General features: G+C 34.4%; 3 protein-coding genes and 1 pseudogene across 3 annotated transcripts; 1 reads left to right on the forward strand and 3 right to left on the reverse strand.

Moving 5' to 3' along the window:
- Positions 1 to 113: 113 nt before the first annotated feature.
- Positions 114 to 4,037, reverse strand: LOC122608074 (annotated as a pseudogene).
- A 1,783-nt stretch (positions 4,038 to 5,820) lies between these two features.
- On the reverse strand, positions 5,821 to 7,842 carry LOC122607950 (plant-specific TFIIB-related protein PTF2). The gene has a single exon (XM_043781034.1). The coding sequence runs from the start codon at positions 7,687 to 7,689 to the stop codon at positions 6,112 to 6,114; it is 1,578 nt and encodes a 525-aa protein (XP_043636969.1). The 5' UTR covers positions 7,690 to 7,842; the 3' UTR covers positions 5,821 to 6,111.
- A 3,385-nt stretch (positions 7,843 to 11,227) lies between these two features.
- LOC122606914 (probable glycerol-3-phosphate dehydrogenase [NAD(+)] 1, cytosolic) lies at positions 11,228 to 14,560 on the forward strand. The gene is made up of 6 exons (XM_043779802.1): positions 11,228 to 11,329; positions 11,507 to 12,302; positions 12,950 to 13,171; positions 13,315 to 13,562; positions 14,055 to 14,194; positions 14,293 to 14,560. The coding sequence occupies exons 2-6, from the start codon at positions 11,639 to 11,641 to the stop codon at positions 14,414 to 14,416; spliced, it is 1,398 nt and encodes a 465-aa protein (XP_043635737.1). The 5' UTR covers positions 11,228 to 11,329; positions 11,507 to 11,638; the 3' UTR covers positions 14,417 to 14,560.
- A 1,549-nt stretch (positions 14,561 to 16,109) lies between these two features.
- On the reverse strand, positions 16,110 to 22,831 carry LOC122608270. The gene is made up of 9 exons (XM_043781356.1): positions 22,618 to 22,831; positions 20,525 to 20,585; positions 20,358 to 20,402; positions 19,955 to 20,274; positions 18,990 to 19,148; positions 18,721 to 18,849; positions 18,377 to 18,583; positions 17,212 to 17,623; positions 16,110 to 16,425 (listed from the first exon to the last, which is right to left on the reverse strand). The coding sequence occupies exons 2-9, from the start codon at positions 20,565 to 20,567 to the stop codon at positions 16,370 to 16,372; spliced, it is 1,371 nt and encodes a 456-aa protein (XP_043637291.1). The 5' UTR covers positions 20,568 to 20,585; positions 22,618 to 22,831; the 3' UTR covers positions 16,110 to 16,369.
- Between the last annotated feature and the right edge of the window lie 156 nt (positions 22,832 to 22,987).

Here is a 22,987-nt window from a genome sequence, read left to right on the forward strand (position 1 = left end):
TACATGGGGCAGGGCAGATCTAGATTGGGCAGTCATCACAAATTCAAAGTCGTAAAATGACCCTGAATAAACTAAATATCAGTACTTCAAATAACACCTTGACAGCAGGCCGATATCACTAATTTCATGCGATTTAACTGAAGTACTGAAATACAAGAAAACGTACAATGAGTGATTGAAAATTCCACTTAACATCCTAATTTGAAGACTTTAGGCCTAGCAGACACATGAAAACAGTTGTAACATATATAATCACTTATCAAGTATTGACAACTTAAAGCACGAGATCATGGCTAATAGTGGCGCATACGCAACGTATGTAGCTAACAAGAATTTGTTGGGGGAAGAATATGATACTTGATTCCAAGTTGTTGGAAGATGTTCCTCAGCTCCAGCACAAGGTTTGATCTTCTATCGCTTTTCTCGTCATAATCCTGAAAGTTTATCGTATGAGTTATATACAGTCTCATTTTCATCTTGTTCACACCTTCAATCTCCCTTACCCGAACACTGTGCTTTGGTCGCCATAAGTGAGGCTTGCTATCTATGTACCTGATAGGAAACAAACCAGAGTGTTATTATATCGAGAATAATATAGTATTATACCTAAGTCAAGCCAAACATTGAACTATGTTGTTAATACTCAAATATCGGTTATAACGGTCGAGGACCGATATTTGATATAACGGTTATAGCGGTGGTCTAACGGTGGTATACAGTGATTATAATATTATGCAATATATATAAATTCCAAAATAATTAATACTAATATTAAAAGTCAAACTTAAAAGTATTTGAAACAGGATACAGAAGTGAAGACAGAGGAGAAACCCTTCTGATTCTGATCGATCCCTTGATTGGAAAATTAGGCCTCGACTTTTTCTTTTCAATTTTATGTTAGATAGGGCTGGAAAATTGGGCTTTTATTTATTTAGGATTGGACTATTAAGTATTTATTAGTTTTGGGCCCCAAAAAAAAAGAAAAGAAAAAAACATGTATTAACACCGTTAAGACCGATATTTAAGAAGCTAAATATTGCTAAAATATCGGTAAATACCACCGTTAATATCAGAACCGTTATTTTGACCAGTATTTTAGGGAATGACCGATAACCGTTATACCACCGTTATTAACAAAATAGACATTGAGATCAATCAGAAGAAACAGTAATTGTCAATAAGGATGCGACCGATACACGTGTTTCTCACTCGTTTGCCACTCGTCCTTTGCATTTGTCCTTTGAGGGACGAGTCCACACCATTGAGTGTGACTCGTCCCTTGACTTGTTCTTGAGGGATTAGTCCTTCCAAAGACGAGTCTTATTTTAAAGGTGTGTGTGGTGTTTAATGGAATAATGGTATAAAAGGTGGGTCTATGACTAGTCCTTTGCATTGGGGATGTTTTAGGGGGATTAGTCCTTAAAGAAACCAACTGGGTTGGATAAGTGGTTGGAGCCCTTGCCTCTGGAGACAGAGGTCATGGGTTTGATCCTCATGTCCATTAAGGCTGGAGGTCCTTTTCTACCTTTAGTTGAACTGGAAGCAGCCTCTCTACCTTTAGTAGGGGTAAGACTGTCTACATCTCAACCTCCCCCATCACCATCAAAGACAGTATTGGGACCCAAAACCCGTGGAAGACGGCATTGGGGGTTACTTTAGTCCTTGGAGAGTGTTTTGCGGATGTGGCGCTGACCGAGACTAGTCCTTCTGGGGAGAGTCTTAGTATTGGGTAGCCCCTAACAAGCAAAGTTAAGTTTGAATCCTGCCCTCATTATCATCCCTCAAAATATCTACCTTCACTCCATGTAAAATTACATACATACATACATATATACATGGATATCTAGTCTTGAGTAATGGCGGGCATTTTATTTAAATGTGTTGAAGTAAGAGACTAACCAACTTTGAATGAAAGTAAGACTAAGGGGAAATAGAGAAGTAGAATAAGATCACATACGTTTTAATTTTAGCTTTTAGAGCTGAAATGTTCTCAACTGGAGTGGAAACATCCAAATCAAACTCCACAGTATCCCTCATTTCTGGACTTCGGTTATAATTGCTGATGGGTTTTGAAGCTAATATTGAATTCGGATAGTAAATTATCTCATTGTCATATCTCAGGAAGACGGTAGTCAAAATGCTCACTTCTTCTACGACAACCTATAGATTTATATTTCACTTGAATAAATAAAGCAGAATAACTTGGCATTGTAAATAAAACTAAATTATTAAAAGTAGATTAGGTCCAGTGAGTTGCCTACCTGGAGACCATCAATGACACAACGATCACCAACGTCAAATGGGTGTTTTAGAAATACCAATATCAAGGCTTCAAATGTTGACTTAGCAGAGGTTCCCAATGTGAAACAAGCAAGTAAGAACTGAGCTGCGATGAAAAGCAACACTTGTGTTCTAGCAATACGCATGAGTATTACCCAAAGGATTATGAGTACTACTACCAAAAGCACAATAACATATTGGTGTAATCCATTTATGGCTTCCTCTATGTCATTTAGAGAATGCTCCAAAAATTTACTCTTCATGTACATGCTCACCTGAAAACCAAGATGTAATTTCAAAGGAATGGAATAAGTTTGATAAATGAATGGTGAAAGTTTGACAGAGTAAGTACCACCCAATTAAGAAAGGACTTCTCATTTATCCTTCCACTTTCCTCTTTTCCTTCTATCAAAGAAAGCACCACATCCACTTCCTCTTTGTTAATAAAACGCAAAAGATCTTCCACTTCGATGTAGCTAGTTCATATGGAAAAAATAAAAAATATAAAAAATTAAAATATAAAAAAAATATATAAAAAAATCAGAGGCATCAAAAATAATGGACTGATATTACAACAAACAGAATTTAGAGCAATCTTACTTGTTCCCGGGTTTAGCTACATTTCTAAAAATAAGATCACTGGCAGCTTTAGCTTCGCATTCAGTGGTGATATTTCTATTGTTCTGCTCATCCGGATTCATCAAACCTTTACTTTTATCAAGTGTATTAGAAAGTGTATAAAACCCATTCTGCGATGCAATTTCAATCATCCTACGTTTGATCCTCTGGGGGTTTTGCAAATCAACAACGTTAGAGCCACTGCAGGTTACTAACCTAGAACTACGAACGTTTGAAAGCTCCCAAACTGGTGGCCCAGAGAGGGTTTGAAGTATGTATTGATGGAAGCTATTTTCTTCAATCCTCTTAGAGAATATTTTATTATATAGTGAAAAATACAAGAGCCTTGTCGATAAAGTTCCGAGTATCCATCCACCAGCAACAAAAAATGTAGAGAAAAGCCCCCTTGTGATATACTCTAGAGCCTTGGGTTTGTCATTTGATCTACTGACACGATGGCTGGTCAAGATCCCCCATGTAGAAGAAATTAAAACTAACCAGATTAAAACCCAAATCCTCTTTAGCATGCTGTAAAAATAACGGTCAGACACGGCTTCCTTTCCAATTAACAAATTCTTTCCAATCACGAAAACTACGATATTGACCAAGCACTCCGAAAATAAACGGCCACTGAAAATTGCCAATCCCACAACACACCATTTCCATAATTCTAAACTCCAAATCTTTTTATCCTTTAGTTTATTCGTAGTTGCACTTAGAATTAAAAGCAACGAAATGCAAACAAATAAACTGAACTCGGTAATAAACAGAACCTTGAGATTCTCGGGTCTTTTTCGTGTAGAAAAATGACCATTCTTATCATCATCATTCGCTTCCCCTGGTGATAATGGTGTTCTAGTAGTTACAGGAGAGGCGGCTTTCAGACTTTCTAATATTTCAGTAGGAGAATCAGTAGTACTTACTATAGCAATATTCTCCGTCTGGCTATTGCTAGGAACTGCTGGTTCAATGATTCTGGTTTTTGACTTCAGCTGGCCACTGTCCTCCTGAAGCTGCTGCTCTGCCAATGAGTGTGATGTAGTAGTCATGAGATTAGTCTTTGGTATCTCTTCAGATATATCTAGTATGACTTCATCGCTATCCAACTTCATTTCAATAAACAAAATTCTTTCCTTTCTTGAAATCTTGCTAGAACTTTTGTAGATTGTTAGATTATCATATGTGAAACTGAAATATTTGGTTTGATGTAAAGTGACAAAGGGATTTTTAGAAAAGTAAAATATACATGTGAAGTATTAATTTTATTGGTTGAAATCTTGCATTACACAAGCAGCCTTTTATAGACTTCAATTAGCTTCAACCAATTTGAAGCTACTATTAATATTAGAGTTGGTTGGAAGAGTGTCATTTATAAAGACCAAAACTCGACACACGTGTGGTTACTAGTGGGCCAAGGTTATGTGGTGTTGACCTTGTTTTATGTAAATTTAAACATCATCTCTCGGAAAATATATCTTGTCATCCATATTATAAAGCCTTCGAGTAAAGAATTAAAACTAACCTCAAACACACATGGCACCATTACAACTAGATCAAGGAGTCACTTGTGTTATTGTATTTTGCCTATATAATACATATTTCTTTTTTCTTTTTTTAAATAACAATAAAAAATACGTATTTCTTTCCTATTGTTCAGTTGGTGAAAATTGCATTCATATTTCTAAAGATATATCTTTTGACAATTTCTAGCACAAACCAGGATTAGGTTGTTTTACACAAGTTTACATTCTACAATTAAAAGATTCAGGTGAGTAGTATTAATACCTCAATGGGTAGCTGTTGATACTTGATGGTGTCCAAAAGTGGAGTAGAAGGTCACACTCCACCTGCTCTTTTACTTGCCTAGCCTGCACACAAACAATTAACATCCAAAAAGAGTTCCATAAATCATGAACCTAAAATGTTCATAAAGGTTGTACGTATCAAACCTGATAAAGAGGTTTGGGTGAAGATTGCCGGTGTCGTAGATCGGTTGCAAAAATCATTATTGAAATATAGGAGTTAAGCGGCCCACAATTCAACTGTCCCGCAAATGAAAATGCACAAAAAGCGTCATGCCGTTTGTTTTGCAAACTACCATATTAATTCTTGGGATCAGTATCGCTCAGGGGACTTTCATATCTTGACTCTACAAAACACAGACATAAGCAGGAAGTGATACTAGCAGCATCGACAAATCTCTTCCAGGCCAAACAATTTCTATTCTACTTTTATAGTTAAATCCATTCATTTCATAGATAAATGAACAAACTATCAAAATCCCAGTAGCTTTCAGGTGTCAATTAAGTCTGCTGTTAATAAGCCTGTACAGTTTTACCCAAAATTTCTATTACAAACTCCCTGTCTAGAAGCGATAAGTTGTAAGACTGGGATCCATTTCAATTCTAATCAAACATCATATATGCCCAAAATATAAGTTTTCAATGCATCATGTACAAAAGTATAAAAGCATGCTTTGGGCATATATGGCATCTTGGGGTTTATGGATGGTATATATGAAATTGTCCCAGCCATACAAAACTGAACTCTACACTCACCAACCATATACCTGAATCTATTTGTAAACTCTCTTATGAGCTACATCTATTGCCATAACAGAGCACCCAGAATCAAAAGCCTGACCCATTACGTTTACAGGTCATGTTTCTGGTTCTAAAAATATGTCCATTATGTATTTTGTGAATGCTGGAAAGCTACTAAAGCAGTCAAATTGGTACAAAACTTACCACAAGCAGAGGAAGCAGATCCAAGAACTAAACATTGATGTAGCAGCTCAAAAACAAAAACAGGGGCGTTGAAATTTTCTATCCAATACTATAAGCCATTTCAGCTTTCTGGTTATAAAAGTCATTTTTCAGCATATATAATTGAATATATCCGAGCAAAATGAACACTTAGAAAAGAGAAACCTCTTGCTTATTCTGCAATTCTCGTATGTTTGCCAGAGTTACACATTAGACATTCTAATAGAACTAAATGCAACAAACAAGGTAATTTTAACTATGCTTACTCACAAACTTCTTTTTTTACTCTGTTTTTGCAGTTGTGACAACTGGAAATCAACATAAAAAAAGTTCCACGAATTATAGTTTACATATATACTGCTCAAAAAGAAGCAATCTTTTCACATATGTATGTTATGTATATGTATGTCAGTGGCAAAAGTTTAATCAACAAAGTATATATGATAAACTATCTGAAAGCAGAGTTGACAACATGAAGATCCAACAAGGTATTGTAGTAACCTTTCTCTATTTCTTCTTCTTTCACCTGATGAAGTAACAGAGTTTCAATAACAAAATCTTCCCAATCAGTATCAGCTTTCTTTGCCCGTTTTTTTCTCTTTTTAGAAATCACAGCATTTTGTACACAGAGCTCATCACTATCATTTGCAGTCATCCATGGTCGCCTTATCTTCTCAATGCGTATCTTAGCAGCCTTGATCTTTTCTTTTCTCCTTTTTGTTTTCAAACATCCCTTAACAAAAGACGGAGGCATAACGTTCAATCCAACATCTTTTTCCAATATTTGATCAAGAAAAAGCTTTTTGCTCATCTCTGAGTTCCCAGTCCAATACTCCGGCATATCCAAGAAAAGAAAAGACTTGCCGCTCCCAACACGTTCAACGGTCCCCATTGATGCCTTCATACTAGTATACTCATCCAAGAACTTTAAGTAAATCTTCGATAAACATTCGTGCGAAACCTTAAGCTTCTCCAAATCTTCAACTTCCCAATTCACTCTGCCACCCCGTGACCTATCACCATCGTCATCACCCGCGTAAAACCCTTCAGCGAAAAACCTTCCATCGTCTCCACCATCCAAACAATCCTTAATCAAACCATCCAAAACCAAACCGACACCCTCCACCAAACTCACATCCTTCTTCCTCCCACCACCACTACACATCGACTTCATCTCCATATACTGAATAATCATTGGAGCATTCTTCATAACATTCTTAACATTTACATTCTCACCCCACGGCAAATTTCCTCTCCCAACATCCACCAACCGTTCCAACACCTCCTTATACCTCAACTTACACGTTGTAACATTCACATTCAACTTTTCCGCCAAATCCTCCACACTAACCTCAACCTCATTCACTTCACAAACAAAAACCACCACCGCCACCACAACCGGCACCGGCCTTCTCCCCGTCGTCACATACCACTTCACCATACATTGCAACAAAAACACCCCTTGTTTCAAAACCCTCCCAACTTTCTCCCTCCCTACACCCATTTCCTTCACAACCCGTTCAAACAACCCGACTATATCCCCATCCGGCAACCGTATCTCCAAATGCTCCACAACCCGACTCACCATTCTACCTAACTCATACCCATCACACCCCACATTTTCACAAATACTCCCTAACGGCATCCATTTTTTCGCTTTTCGCATAACAACGTAAACACAAGCACCAACAAGTACACTGAACCATCTACCCGAACCGTATTCGTTATCCGTAATCTCCTTAATCATGTTATTAACTTCATCAAATCTATTTTCTAATTCTAATTTCAACAAAATATCAGAAACTATTTTCTGGGCTAAATAAATCTTGGTTTCATGATAAGAATAATCATACCTTGACCCGGAAGTACCTAACCGGATATTGTGACCCGTGGGTCCGTCTCGATTGTATGTTTGTTGGTCGTAGGTTGTCGAGTGTTGTACGACACCGCATGATGTGCATTCTAGGTTTCCTGTATGTGGGTCTGTCGTTAAGGCCTTTGATTTGCAGTTCTTGCAACAAGACATTTAATTATAAAATAAAACGGGTCTAAATGGGTATCTCATGCGGGTCGAGCGGGTCTAACATTACCCAATCGATCAAGAAACCATATATATGGAAAATAAAAAATAAATCTACGAACTGGAGTAGAAAATAATTCTGCAAAGTATGTTCAAAAAATAAAATTCTGCAAAGTATAATAAGGGTGGATATATAATAAGCCTGTAATATAGGGGGTCTCGTGCAGCTTTTATTAGTTGAGAGGTCAATTGTGTTAAGTTGAAACATTGTTAAGTTGGAGTCGGTTAAACATATAGTTGCTGTAATATACATTTGATTAATTGAGGTTAAAAATGATACTGTGTGTGTGTAAATCACATTCCCTCTTCTCTGAATTCTTGTTGCCGACTTGCCGGTGATGTTTTCAGATACAATGTTAGACGGTAAGATAAAAACGATTTTTAAAAGGGTTTTAGTCGTGTTGCTTTTCAGTTTAAAAAAATACACGTGACTTATATCTTGAAAGGTATAAAATACAGAGACAGATCTACGATCTTCATTTGATGGGAGCATATTTTTTTTCTTTTAACTACCAAATGGCAAAATCACACCAACATAATATCTGCTAGAAGTTGATAATCACGGGAAAAAAAAGAGTGGCGAAACCAGTAGTGAATATATTATTTAAAATCAACATGTGTCCAACTTATAAAACGTGATAAACGTTTTAGACAAATGAAAGAAGTGGGGCGGCTCAAGTCAACAACAAATTAAATGTGTTAAATAAAACACTCACTTTGTTACTAAAAACTATAAAAACAAGTTATGAAAACAAATTTCGAATGCTAAAACTTTTACTTCTATAATTAATCAACTAGTATTAGGATGTACCAAGAATTGCAAATTAATTCTTATATAAATCAATTATTTAGATGTATCATGTAAATATAGTTATTCTTATAGTATTTCATTTTTGTAATAACTAAGAACATATATATAATAAGTTGTAAAGGAGGAAATTACAGATAAACAGCTACTAAATAACTAATCAGATGAATGAATTAATAAAAAGAGAAGCTGCAGTCCAAGTAGTAAAATAAAGGATGGAGATTCCCTAAAGTTATAAATTAGGGGTAAAGTTGAAAGGATCTCGACTTTTTGATTGAAATCAAAGGTCAAGATTCAAATATCCTCTTTGAATCTTGACCCTTGATTTTAATTCAAGGGTTGAGATTAACAACTTTACCCCTAAAGTTGTAAATAACTTTAAGGAATCTCAATCCTAAAATAATTCATTAGTCTATTATCTCTCTTTTTTATACTTGTAAGTTGCAACCCCACTTAGGTCTATCACTTATTCACTACACCACATCATCTTCCACGAGACTTTTCTTCCACCATTAATACTTGTGAACCTTTTACTTTCACTAAATCAAACTATTAACGAGTGCATACATAAGTTCACCCGGGGGCATGTTAGAAGAAATATTGAGTTTTCAAGTACCACAAAAAATCTACATATATTGGTTGCTTGACTCAAAGTTATAGAGGGCATTGCCCCTGGTCTTATACAATTACATCTGCCCCTGTAGTGAAGGAATTAGAGTGGTATAATATCGATGCATACGACACAACTTAATTCATATGCCTTAAAATTAACTTAAATATAAAATGATTACATGTGAAAGAATATAAAATTATAAAAAAGACTTAGTGGAATCCACCTATCAAACTTTTAATATTTGGTTGATTTTTAGGCTTATATCCTTCTTCATTTCCAAATCGATCTCCAAAGTTATGCAACGACTATCGGCTGAGGCGTGATAAAAATTTCAATCTTGTGGAACACCAAAAACAATATGGTATGTATCCTCCAAACCATGTTCGGATTTATCCCTGATATTTAGGATTTTTTTTTAAAATAAATCATTTTTTCACTAATAAATTTTTTATGTTGTTTAACAAATTTGTAGCCGAAAATGTTATTGATGACACTACATTATGATGCTCATTTACACCATTCCCTAGAAGAGAGTATGTAGGTGGTGTGAAGGTAAATTCTTTCATTTTTGAATTAAACACATTCAAAAATAAAATTAAAGTCCAATCTTATCATATTATATCAAAATTTATGAACGAAATGTTTAAATTACCTATAACTGGAAGGGTACCTGCGTAATGCAGTGGTAGTGGCGACGATGGCGGTGGCGGTAATAATGTGGTTATTTATGTAAAAGTAATTGATGTAAGAGTATTACATTTATTTCAGGACTTGAGGGTTATGTTGTAAATAATTTCATTAATATATTATAGGTATAAGTTATTTAAATTAATGAAGAAAGGAGAATGATAGATTTGGTAAATAGAGGTTGAAAAATATTTTGAGGGTATATTTAGGTAGACCTAGTGTGTAGTTCGAAGAATGAGTTAAAATTTAAAGATAACTTAAGCATTTAAAAGCTGAACAGTTGAAAAAAAGATGATCTGATTTGTCTTATAAAGAAAATGGGAGATTGAAAAATATGAGCGAAGCGATTTATTCCCTATAATGATGAATGCGACGTGGTTGAATCAAACTCGGCACATTGCAATTCACTATTCACGTCATGTCCCATTAGACTATTTCTAATGGTGATGTTTTTAGACATCTTTCCATTTCCTTACTTGTACTTCCTTGTTCATAATATTAAAGCATGTATGTCCTTGCTTGTTCATGAGGCATTTGTCTATATTTAAGGAATTATTTTTACATATCCTTAGAATATCTATAATATTAATTTTTGTTTATATATGAAATAAAGATATATAAGGATGTTTGTATGGTTGATGGTAAATTAAAGGATTTTAAAGATTCATAAAAATTTTAAAGATTTATAAGGATATGATGTGACCGTTAAAGAAGGCATAAAGACGTCTTTTAGCATTGGAAATAACCTTAATATACAACATAAATACATAATGATACCAAACTTACAACTACCAACTCTCCCACTTAAGGCTTCAATCTCCATCCCATGCAAAGACATAAGGTTCTTTTTCTACCATTTAAGTAGAACTTAAAAATAACGTCTTTATTAAGACATATCTTTGAAGGAAAATGACTAATGCTCTTAATAAAATAACTTAAAAATCCTCTTAACACTTTAAGAAAGTAACATATAGTATCCACTAATTCTCTTTTCTAATTTTGCTCCCTGACATTTCATCATCCAATAATTAAGAGAATTTTTAGTGAATTTTTAGGTTATTTTATTAAGAGGATTAATCATTTATCGGCATATTTATCTCAAATAAATTTGACTCTAGTCAAACCTCCTTATTGGGACTAGCTTCCCAGTCCCAAATTATGTGCTCACATTTCTAATTTCTTTGAAAAATCTTGAGTTAAAAAATAGTACCAATCTTGAAAATTTGTAGTAACCCGCACTCAAAAGGTTGTTCAATTTCTTGTATCTCTTATTTTTAATTTGATTTAATTTCTTTTTAATTTAATATGATATTTTATTTTGTTTTGTTTTTAGGTAGATGAACAAACTTTTGACTGAGTTTACAATGCAAATGTAATATAAAGTTTTTACCTTTTTTGCAATTTGGATTTGGGTTTTTTATATCTTTCACTTTTGATCACTTTATATTGTAGCATTGGTGATCTACTCTTTAATTAAGGTATGATTTGTACTTGTAAACTTTGTTTGTCTTTTTTTTTTGTTATAGGACTCTTTTTTTTTTCTTTTGATCACTTTATATTGTGGAAATAATTATTAATTGACATGTTACAACATTTTTCAGTGTGTAAACCACAAAATTCTTCTCTTTATTAAAGTTTTAATCTTTTTATTGTAGGTGGCAGAACTCGGATTCTTGAAGATAAATATATATATTTGTAAAAGGTGTTTCTTGTTAAGAATTTGTAATTCTTGATGATATTTTAGAGTATATTTTTTTCGTTCATTTGTTGAATCTAGAGGTGAAATTATGGTTGGGAATATTGAGGTGACAAATCCTGGTTTATATTCAAACGGGGGGATGTCGATATCAAATGGTAATGGTTTAGAAGAAAAACTAGATGAATTTCGTAGAATTCTTGGTAAATCAGAAGGTGATTTGCTCAAAATTGTGGGAGTTGGGGCGGGTGCGTGGGGTAGTGTTTTTGTAGCATTACTTCAAGATAGTTATGGACAATTTCGTGATAAGATACAAATTAGGATATGGAGAAGGGGTGGCAGAGCGGTTGATAGAGAAACTGCGGAACATTTATTTGAAGTGATTAATTCGAGAGAAGATGTGTTAAGGAGATTAATTAGGCGGTGTGCTTATTTGAAATACGTTGAAGCAAGATTAGGTGATCGGGTTCTTTATGCTGATGAGATTTTGAAAGATGGGTTTTGTTTGAATATGATTGATACGCCACTTTGTCCTATGAAAGTTGTGACTAATTTGCAAGAGGCGGTTTGGGATGCGGATGTTGTGGTAAATGGTGTGCCATCAACGGACACGCGTGAGGTTTTTGAAGAGATTGGTAAGTATTGGAAAGAGAGGTTAACCATGCCTATAATTGTGTCGTTGTCAAAGGGTATAGAGGCTGCTTTGGATCCTGTTCCACATATTATTACTCCAACACAAATGATCCACCGGGCAAGTAAGCATGTTTTACCTTGTGATTACTTTTTGCTATAATTGTGTGAATCACCAGGGCTCATGGTTTCATGAGTATTTTGTGCTCATGACCTGAACATATGATCTTAGAGTCACGAAAGGAGTATGTTATACCTACAATCCTACATATATAATTGCCTACTATATGTGCTAATTTAAGCACCGTTTTCTTATAGGCATATTTGTAGGCTTGCCAATTTAGTCGCATATATATTTACTCTTTGATCCATAAGTATCATCAGTTTAGGGATAAATCCATGGAAAATTAGAGTATGATGGATGAAAAGTATCAAATTCGGAGTGCTTAGATTAGCAATTTGAATGGATAATTGATTATTGCAACTTTTTATCACAATAATCATTTCTTAATGTTTAGAAAAACATATTCAGCTCTGATTATCTGAAAACTTTTGGACCAACTATGAGTTTTGGAATATGAGTTTCATACTAGCTGCAATGCTGCACCAAGACACCTAATAACACATATCCAATCACCCAAAAGAATCAATTAAAAATTTGATGGCTATATGAATTTTGAATTCACCTTCCTTAGCATTAACCCCTGTGTAGACACATTACATAAAGATTTTGTCTAATAAGTTTCAAAATGTAACTATTTTTTCCTTGTAGCTGGAGTACCACTAGATAACATTCTGTATCTTGGTGGTCCAAATATTGCTTCTGAGATCTACAACAAAGAGTATGCCAATGCTCGAATATGTGGCACTGAAAAGTGGAGGCTTCCGCTTGCAAAGTTTTTGAGGCAACCCCATTTCATCGTATGGGACAATAGCGATCTTATCACACACGAAGTAATGGGAGGGTTGAAAAACGTCTATGCAATTGGAGCTGGTAAGATATTCCCGGTTCTTTCTAGTTTCTACTTATGATTACATTTTGCCCCAAATAAAGGTATGAAGAACAATATAGGAGAAGACCAACCCATAAAATTTTTAAATCTTCACTCAGGTCCAGAGCTTTTTTGATCTTCTCAGGAATGGTAGCTGCTTTGACCAATGAAAGTGCTACTAGCAAATCGGTGTATTTTGCACATTGTACATCAGAGATGATATTTATCACTCATTTGTTGACAAAAGAGCCCGAAAAACTTGCTGGCCCGTTGCTTGCTGACACCTACGTGACCCTACTGAAAGGGCGTAATGCATGGTATGGTCAAATGATTGCCAAGGGAGAACTGAGCTTGGATATGGGTGACAGCATCAGTGGCAAGGGAATGATCCAGGTAATAATATTACTCTCGGCATACAAAATTAATTTAACATTTTCTCTACATGTTTCTCTTTATTTAAAAAATACAAAAACCTTTTTACCCTGTGATAATCACTATTTGCAAGATCAAGATTGCTGAGGTTCGCATCTTGTGGTAGTATAACAGGCGGGTTGGGTAAGGGGCCAAAACAGGTCAGGTTGGGAGACATGGAAGGACTTATCATTAAGTACTCCTTATATAGTTTATAAGTAACCGATGTGTTGAAATTTGATTCAAAAAACAGTATGATTACAATAATATGTTAAAATTTGCTCTAATAGTCATATTATGAGGTTCTCAGCCTTTAAAACACATGTTAGATGACTTATGACCTGCTTCCTTTTTAGTTGAATCTTTTCTCTTAGGCCCATAGCCCATTTAAATATTTATAGATTTAAATTGACCGATGTATATGGGGGTCGAAATTAGTTGTAAATGTCTAACTTCCATAGGTTTTCATTTCAGGGAGTATCTGCAGTAGGAGCATTTTTCGAACTTTTGAGTCAACCAAGCTTAAGCATTTTACATCCAAATGAAAACAAACCCATTGCACCTGTCGAGCTATGCCCGATCCTTAAGATACTGTACAAAATACTCATAAAGCGGTAATGTTTTTTCTTCTACTTATATAACTTTTATATGCCTAAAAGAACTATTTTATCAATACAAAAAATGGATATTTATAGTTACAAATATTTGTCAGGGAACAAGATCCACGAGCAATTGTTCAGGCACTAAGAGATGAAAACTTGAACGATCCCCGTGAGAGAATTGAGATTGCTCAAAGCCATGCATTCTACAAACCTTCACTTCTCGGCCAGCCTTGAGCAGAGTTTATTGACAAATGATAATTTCTGTAAGGTTCTTGTGTAAAAGGATATATATTGCCAACTTATTGGGAAATTCATATGTAGCTTAAGAAACTTCGAATTATTAAATTTCCAGAAGTAAAATGTTAACTGATTTTTGCAGAACGCGTATACCGTTTTGTAGATGTTAGTTTAAGCTCTTCTATTATCTTTTAGTTCATTGAATTATAATCTTCAGATGATCAAACTTTTTCTTCCTCATCTTTTTCTTCAAACTTATACTGAGTACTAATCTTTACAGCAAACGCCGACCTATATCTTTTTATTGCATTTCATATGCAAAAAAACAATGAGATTGGTAAAGCGGATAGTTTCGGCTGCTGAGATGCTAATCGAAACAATGATCCTATCACAACAATGGTTATGTCATATTTGGTAAGAGCTCTTCTTGGCAAAATATGCAATGAGTGATGCCAGAATGTGTAAAGAACAATTTGTTACCTAGCGATTATCGAAATGAGTGTTTTTGCAAATGCATCTGGCTTGCTCAAAACAAATTGCATCCGGTGATCGATAACCCAGGATTGTCCTTAGATATAAAGCTAATTGAATACTTACATATATCCCTGTTTTGGGTTTACAATTTTCTACAATCTATCCCTTCTCAGTTGAGAAACAACTGACATTTCCACAAACCAAAGGGTTGTTGATTTTAACGAAAGATCAATAAGTAGTAGATTCAAGTGTAACTAAGCCGTTTTCAAAAAGAAAAGAAAAATAAAAGTTTTTAGTGAAGTCTATTTCATTAAAAAAATAATAAAAACAAAAACTAAACAGGTCAATTGGTCAAGTTTTCTCCATTCATTTTATACCTCAGAAAGCAAGAATTTGACTTAGATGTGTGCGACCAAACTAGTTTATCTCGTTTACTTGACCATCCAAGAATGTTATCTAGTGAGATTCTACACACGGGACCTCTTGTGAGGACATTGGCTCTCCGGTCTTATGACCACTGAGCTACTTAAGTGTGGTTTAGACTACATATTATAAAATCATAATGTTGTGTTTATCAAATACTTGAAATTGATTATTCACTTTAAACCTATATCTAAATAGTTGATACCCATCAGGAAACCAATTCTCAACATAACCAGCTTAAAGTTTATAGGAGTCGCACTTCTTCCTTCAAAATCTTAATCATCTTACATCTTAAATATTTACACAGAGGAAACATCATATGAACCACACGAAGATTTACATATTCTACCAGCAGTAATAGTTATAGGATACAATACCAAGGATTACATAATCGAAGTTTTACCTATTAGATCAACCACATTGTAATCATATAGATTTATAATGCTACACATTTCAAAGTATACATAAACCAATCCATTTTGACCCGTTACCAGCTCTGCTCAGTCAGACTTTACATATTTCGTCAACTCTAACATTGAGTTCTTGTATGAAAAATGAATTATCCTCCCAAAACTTAATAGTTGACATGTGTAACCCACTCATAATACTCATCATCTCATTTCTTAAATTTTCTGTTTCTCTTGATCTCATACTTAGAAAATTTATTCGGAGGCTATATCAATACTCTGTATGTATAAATGGCTAAACCTTGAAATAAACCCAAAAAACACGAATTACAATCATGATGACCTATCACCATTAGTGATTCCATTAGCAGACAAAAGCGCCAAAATACCAGAGAAGCTTGATGAATTTTTCATCGACAAAAATCAGAGCATTCAAAGCTACATCCAGATGCCAACTAGGGATGGCAGTGTATAGTACTAGTCATTGTAAGGGAAACAGCCTAATATGGACAACTAGGACTTTATATGGAATTTAGCATATCAATTGTAGTACTAATTCATTGTTTCAGTTATACGGCCGTATGTATAAGTACTTGCAGAAAAGATGGTTATTGGTTAAATTGTATAAAACGTCAAGCAGCAATATCTATGGTGCACCCTTTATCTGCAAAACTGTCTCGTTTCTTTTTACTTTCCTTTTGCCTGCATGTAGATACAAATCATTTGTTAAAAAAACTGTAGGTAGGTGAAAAGACAGCAAAATACAACAAAAAGTGGTAATTTCAACCCATTTACTAATCACTGGAGTTATATGGATTAAGTTTTATCGCTATTGGGTAGATAAATATAAAATAAAGTCAAGCTAAAAAGATGACAGGATGAACGAGTTTGAAAGTTGCCCAAAGTGTTCATATAAAGCAGGCAATATCTTGAAAATGAATCACTACACTTTACCATAATCATACCTGACACTTAAACTTTTTTATTTTAGGTTATCGTGTTATTCATGCCAACTAATCAACTAGCTATGTTTACATGGCGACAAAAACTCGAACCACTTATAGTGGTCCAAAACGAAAACTGGTGTGGTTATAAAATTGTTGTCATTTTTATTTAATTTCTTGCACTGGCCATGCTTTGAACCTTGGACCTTCCATTCAGCAAATTTTTGCATCACAGTTTTGATAACCACTTTGATAAATGACAACCCTGGGTGGTTATTTGACATTTGATAATGTACAAAATGAATCTCTTTAAAAAAAAAAATTAAAATTGAAAAAGGGAAAAAAAAAAAAAAGGTTTCATTGAAATCCAACCTGACCCACTTAAATCAGCACTAAATAAAATTACCCATTTTGATGTTTTAACTTTTAACAATAAAATTAACTCATTCTGTCCAGTTTTGCCACTTCTAATGTAATTTAATAATGAATCCTACTCTAAGAGAGGGGAAATAAACTTAAGTGTGAGATGGGACTTGCCACATACCGTTAGTCACCTTGATTCCGAGTATGCTTGCAATCTCTGCTTTGCGAAGCTTATAGACACCTTTAATTTTATGTTGCCTGGCAATGTCCTTCAATTCATCTACGGTGTAGTCATCCATATCATGCCGGTCAACCACATCTAGTCCAAGGATGCACAATGGTATAGGTTCTTTATGAAGGCATGGTGAACTTTCCCTTGCCAAAGGTGAACCAAGTCTCTGTCGCCTCTTGTATGTCTTTGCAGAATATTGACTCTCAGAAACTGGGACTATTTGTTTTTGGTGATCTTCTGCATTAGAGTTACTGAGAGGGAAACCCAATTCTCTGTTAAAATTTTGGTTTGCATCAGGTTCTTGAGGTGATTCTACCAAACAAAGGGATGTAGAACCTATGCTTTCCTCGTCAGTCTCGGTCTGGCAAGCAATCATGTCAGTTGAATTACTTTTAGAGATTCATATAAATTATCATAAATCCAGATTTTGATTGAAGAATGCCAATGTAAAACTTGTATAGTTATTAAAACATTACCACATGAGAAGATTTAAAGGGTGGCAAGTTACAAATGCTTTCTGATGTTGATATTGCTTTTATTACTGTACAAGTTAACATTGAAGTAGTTTATTAGTTAACATAGTATAATTTTACAAAGCAGAAAACTTGATAAAATATGTTCAATTTTGCATCACAAAGAACAGGGTTTGCTATAGAGCACAGACATTCTTATCAACGATACTTTTACTTCAACTATGGCAGAACATGTGAAAATTGCTTTGAACTTTGATTTACAAAATAACAAAGACAAAAGATGATGCTAGAGAGAAAGGTAAATAGAACGCAATTGCGTTTTTTGCCCTAACAGATCATATGCAAAACAAGTGCACTAATTATGGCTTCTAAGTCTTAGCTCAGTATGGTATGCAACTATTTTGAACTATCAGTGTAGTAGTAATTGTCACTAAACTAATATTTTCGGTGGTCCTTATCCAGGGATGATTTTTGTAATTACACTGTAGATATTCAAGACCACAGTTTTAAAAAGGAGCCATAACTTGATTCTGGAACTTAAAGGATACATAACTTAAACTGCAAAGCAAACAATTCTACACTAGGTTTATTAATTTGTTGCATCTGTATGTAAATCTTCCCGAGAAATAAAGAGAACCTACCTGAGACTTCACCATTTGTAGCGGATGTTTCATGCTTGCTTGAATTTCAATGGATTGCTTTTGGTAGTTGCATTCAGGAAACTTATTCTTTATCATATCCTTTGTCATTTCTGGGCTCTTTATCTGAACCATGTTTGATTCTTTGTTCATGCACTCCATTGAGCCTCGGCAACTTTGATTAGAATATTTAGACAAAGGAGTCGGACACTGCATATAAGAATCAACATAATGTCAAAATAAGCATTAACCATTAAACAATAATAAGCAGAAGACGAAAGGTTTTGGGTAAAAAACGCATACATTAAGATATTTAATGATAGAGCTCCGTAATCGTTAATACTTACAGGATAACTTGCATCCTCTGTTTCAACCTTAACTATGGCCTGTGAAATTGAATCTTTCTCAGACGGAGTGATAAAGGCACTTTTGCTCATCTCCATTTGGTTAGAATATATAGAGAAAGGAGTCGGACACTGCATATAAGAATCAACACTAATGTCAAAATAAGCGTTAGCCATTAAACAATAAAAAACAAGAAGAAGAAAGATTTCGGGTGAACAAAAGCATACATTAAGATATTTAATGATAGAGCTCCATAATCGTTAATACTTACAGGATAACTTGCATCCTCTGTTTCAACCTTAACTATGGCCTGTGAAATTGAATCTTCCTCAAACGGAGTGATAAAGGCTCTTTTTCTCATCTCCATTTGGTTAGCATTAGAATAACTTCCTGTTTGTTTCTTCTTCAGAGACGAATTGGCTGCACTCGCCTAATGGTAGGAGTTTAGAATAATGGTCATATCATCTGCAAACTTTTTACTTTGAAGGAACATAAAGACCACTATCTCTTTTAAGATAAAAGCATTTGATATAGCGATATCTACTAAGAATTTATAGAGTAAAATTAAAATAGCAATATAAAATTAGCCCATTCCTTTACTTATAATGAGAAAAAAATGAGACTATTGAAATGAGCATTGTTTCTGATCATAGTGAAGATGTAGCAAAACAAAACATGTTCTTCTATGTTCAAAAAACAACCTAATACATTGATACTGTTTATGAGAACATGCAGGCTAAATGCAAACTGTTAGCATCTATATGTGCATATATCACACTTACATACTACAGAACAGTCATGCTAAATCTGTGTGTTTTCATTGTATTTTGCAAGACAATTCCATCATTTTCCAGACTTTTACTCACCTACATAGGGGTCCTACTCACACGAAAAAGAGATTTGGGGCATTGTCTACTCTAGTTAGGTATTCTTGACCCAAAAAATAAGACCATTAAATGCCAATTATCACTCAACCTCTCGGTGATCTAAACAGAGCTTCTAGGGAGTCACCACAAAAAGCCAGTTTTATAACATTATATCCTCCTTACTTTCATAAGTAGCAACTCTATAGTTCTGTACGAAAAGTTCATGTACAGGCTTCTAAATACTATTAACATAAGGATATCATAGGAAACTAAACACAAAGACGCAATTAAGGCTAGTGAAACTTTGCGCATTGTGCAGACCAAAACAAACATTGATATATATACAAATGTTAAGTTCCATATACTACACCTGATGATCTTTCTTTTGTGGTAAACGAAAAAAAAGAGCCTTAAGCATATCATATATGCTTTCAACTGGTTCCTCGGTGGTTGGCAAAACATTTCCGGCACCGGTTTCCAAACTCCTTGTTGAGAAAACAAGGTGATCAAGTTTCGCCCTCAAGGATGTGTAAAACATATCTAAAAACTCTTCATCGGTGCAGGCAAGTTGACTCAATAGGTCCAGAAGCTCTTCTTCAAGTTCAATGATATCTGTATCTGCTTTGCTTATCAAAATCCTTAGCACCTGTATACAACATTTCTCGTTTATAGCCGCCTCTTTTTCCATATCTATAGGTTCAGCATGAAAATGCCATTAGACAAAAAAAAACAATTGAAGAAAATAGAGAAAGATAATGAGACAGGTTAATCACCATAAGCAACACTGTATGGAATCAGTGGGTAAATATCCTCAGTTGCTGAAAAAAAATCGCATGAAACCATCAGTACGCAACAATGAACACTGCCATCTCATTATCTCTGTTGCAAAGTTAGAACTTCAACAAAGAATGAATGTTGAAAGAAGCAAATATATAGAAACCTTCAAAATTTGGTGGGCCCCAAAGGTCATCCAGGAATTCCATGATTCTGAGGATACTCACCTGAAACATTGTTAACAACATTGTGTTTTTAATGCCAAAACTTATATGATTGAGAGAGGAAAAAAAAAAAAGGGGGGGGGGGGGGGGGGGGGGTGGTGGTAATACAATGCTTTCATGTTTAATGAGGGACTTTAATTCTTTATTCGCGATACATTATCATTTGACCGTCTACAAGCAGTAAGCTAATTAACATGAGAGTATGAGACGCTGGAACACAGTAAGCACCCTTCAACCTATCGAAGCTTTATAATACTTCATGGCCTCTAGTACCTAAACTGCAGGACTCTATCATGACCCTTGTAACCACGAAGCAACAATGAAAGAAAAATACATATGCTGAAAGGAAATCCCTATGGGATGTTTGACACGCATGAAATATGACTACACAAACCAATCAAAAACGATATGTCTTGGCCTCCTTTCCTTGTGTCACCGTGTTGAACGCTACACTGTTGACCCAAAAAGATTAGCACCTCACCAATCACCATCACCCAAAATTGTTCTTGCATGTATTGACACTAAACAGGTAGCAAGCTAGCTAAGAAAGAACACGTTTCTAGAGGATATTCCAGAGGGATCATGTGTGATTTTATAGAAAGTATTGATGAATTTGCATGAGCATCGTAAAGAACTCAGATTGCAAGGTTGAGCTAGATATAACATAATGAGTGGGTTGGGTGATGTGGGGACGGGGTTATCTTCAACATACTTCGAACAGGTAGGATCGGTTTGGGTTGCCCGCCAACACTATTTTCAAATTACTCAAAGTTCATAAGTTACTAATGTATTCGATATTTTTTTGAAAAGTCAATGTATTCAATATAATTCAAAAATTATTATATACATAACGGGCTTAACTTTTGAAATAAGACAATCATGGAGAATTCAAAAATTATTATTTACATAATGAACTTAACTTTTGGAATAAGACGATCATGGAGGTCATAAAGACTTGAAAGCACTTTGAGCTACTTTCAACTTGTTTACCCGTTCAGCCCATTTTGACCCTTTTCATAACCTTTTAGATTTTACCCATGTTAGGCACTCTAGGTAAGACAAAACCCGATTTGACTCATTTTCAAGTCCATCGATAGAAATCACCTCCTATAGATCTGACCTTTCAAATTAAGTGATGTCAACATTATGATCCCTCACCAAGCACATCAATTAGTATAATGTAGCAGAACTAAAACCTATTAAAGAAATTATGACACAATTGTTGTTACGGTAACTAATAGAAACCACTACTAGCGATATAGCATACCAAGCAGGTTCTAGCAAGATCATAACAGAAAAACCTCATACTGCGTAAATCAGATATCAAATAATATATGTACATACAACAGCAAGTAAAATGTAAGCAAAATGAACCAATAACTATATTCACGACACTATCATACTAACATAAAAAGAAAGTAATAATTTAACGAAAATGCATTTATATCTACATAAGAAAGAAAAACTTGCAGCAGTGATTACGAAACAACAAAACGATTAACTTCACAATACATCCTTTTTCCAAACTAACGATCATGATCTGTGCTCGTTTCACCATTATTATCTTATCTAACTCGATAACCTAACGACAATCGCCTTGACTGATGACATGGCATTCATATGTCATGCCACGTCACATGTCTTGATGACGTGGCACCAAGATGACATAACTTCTTACCAGTATATACTAATCCCAATAATGTAGTATTGTAAAACACTAAAAAACTAACTTTTATAAAAATTATTTTTAAAAAAAATGCTAAATAGGTCCAATACTTCAATCATCTATATCTATATCTATATAATTTATATACATATATATATATATATATATATATATTTGTATTTGCATCCATCACACTATAGTCTGTTACTAAAAATAGTAAAATCTAGCAAAAAGAAGCCGGTGTTACAACATATATATATATATAATATATAATATATATATATAATATATATATATAGTATACTGTAAACGAACAGTAATCGATCGGAATAATAGTAGAAATAAAGACGATAACATTATCATATTTACCTGTGATTAGATGTTAATCGGAACGCTAACACGAGTTAGGGTTTTATTATTAAAACAATGTAATATTATTATTTTTTTGGTAGTTATACAAAAAATGTATCAATGTATGTATGTATATATTGGGGGGGTTGGCAATGGAAATTTAAATAGTAGAGTAGTAGTGTAATGGTATTGTATTTAGAATGTTTTGTTGGAACTTGGAAAAAGACTAGTGATATACTGCATTACTGCTATTCTGGTGATAACAACTGATTAATTTGTACATGCAGCTTTTAATCATATTATGAAAAGGGTGTTTTGGTCATTTTCAATGAAAAAGCTGCTAATATTTATGGATTCAATTTTTTGGCTGGTCAAACTTGATGATGTC

The sequence above is a fragment of the Erigeron canadensis genome, chromosome 7, assembly GCF_010389155.1.
Source record: "Erigeron canadensis isolate Cc75 chromosome 7, C_canadensis_v1, whole genome shotgun sequence".
In the NCBI taxonomy this organism is placed as follows: domain Eukaryota; kingdom Viridiplantae; phylum Streptophyta; class Magnoliopsida; order Asterales; family Asteraceae; genus Erigeron; species Erigeron canadensis.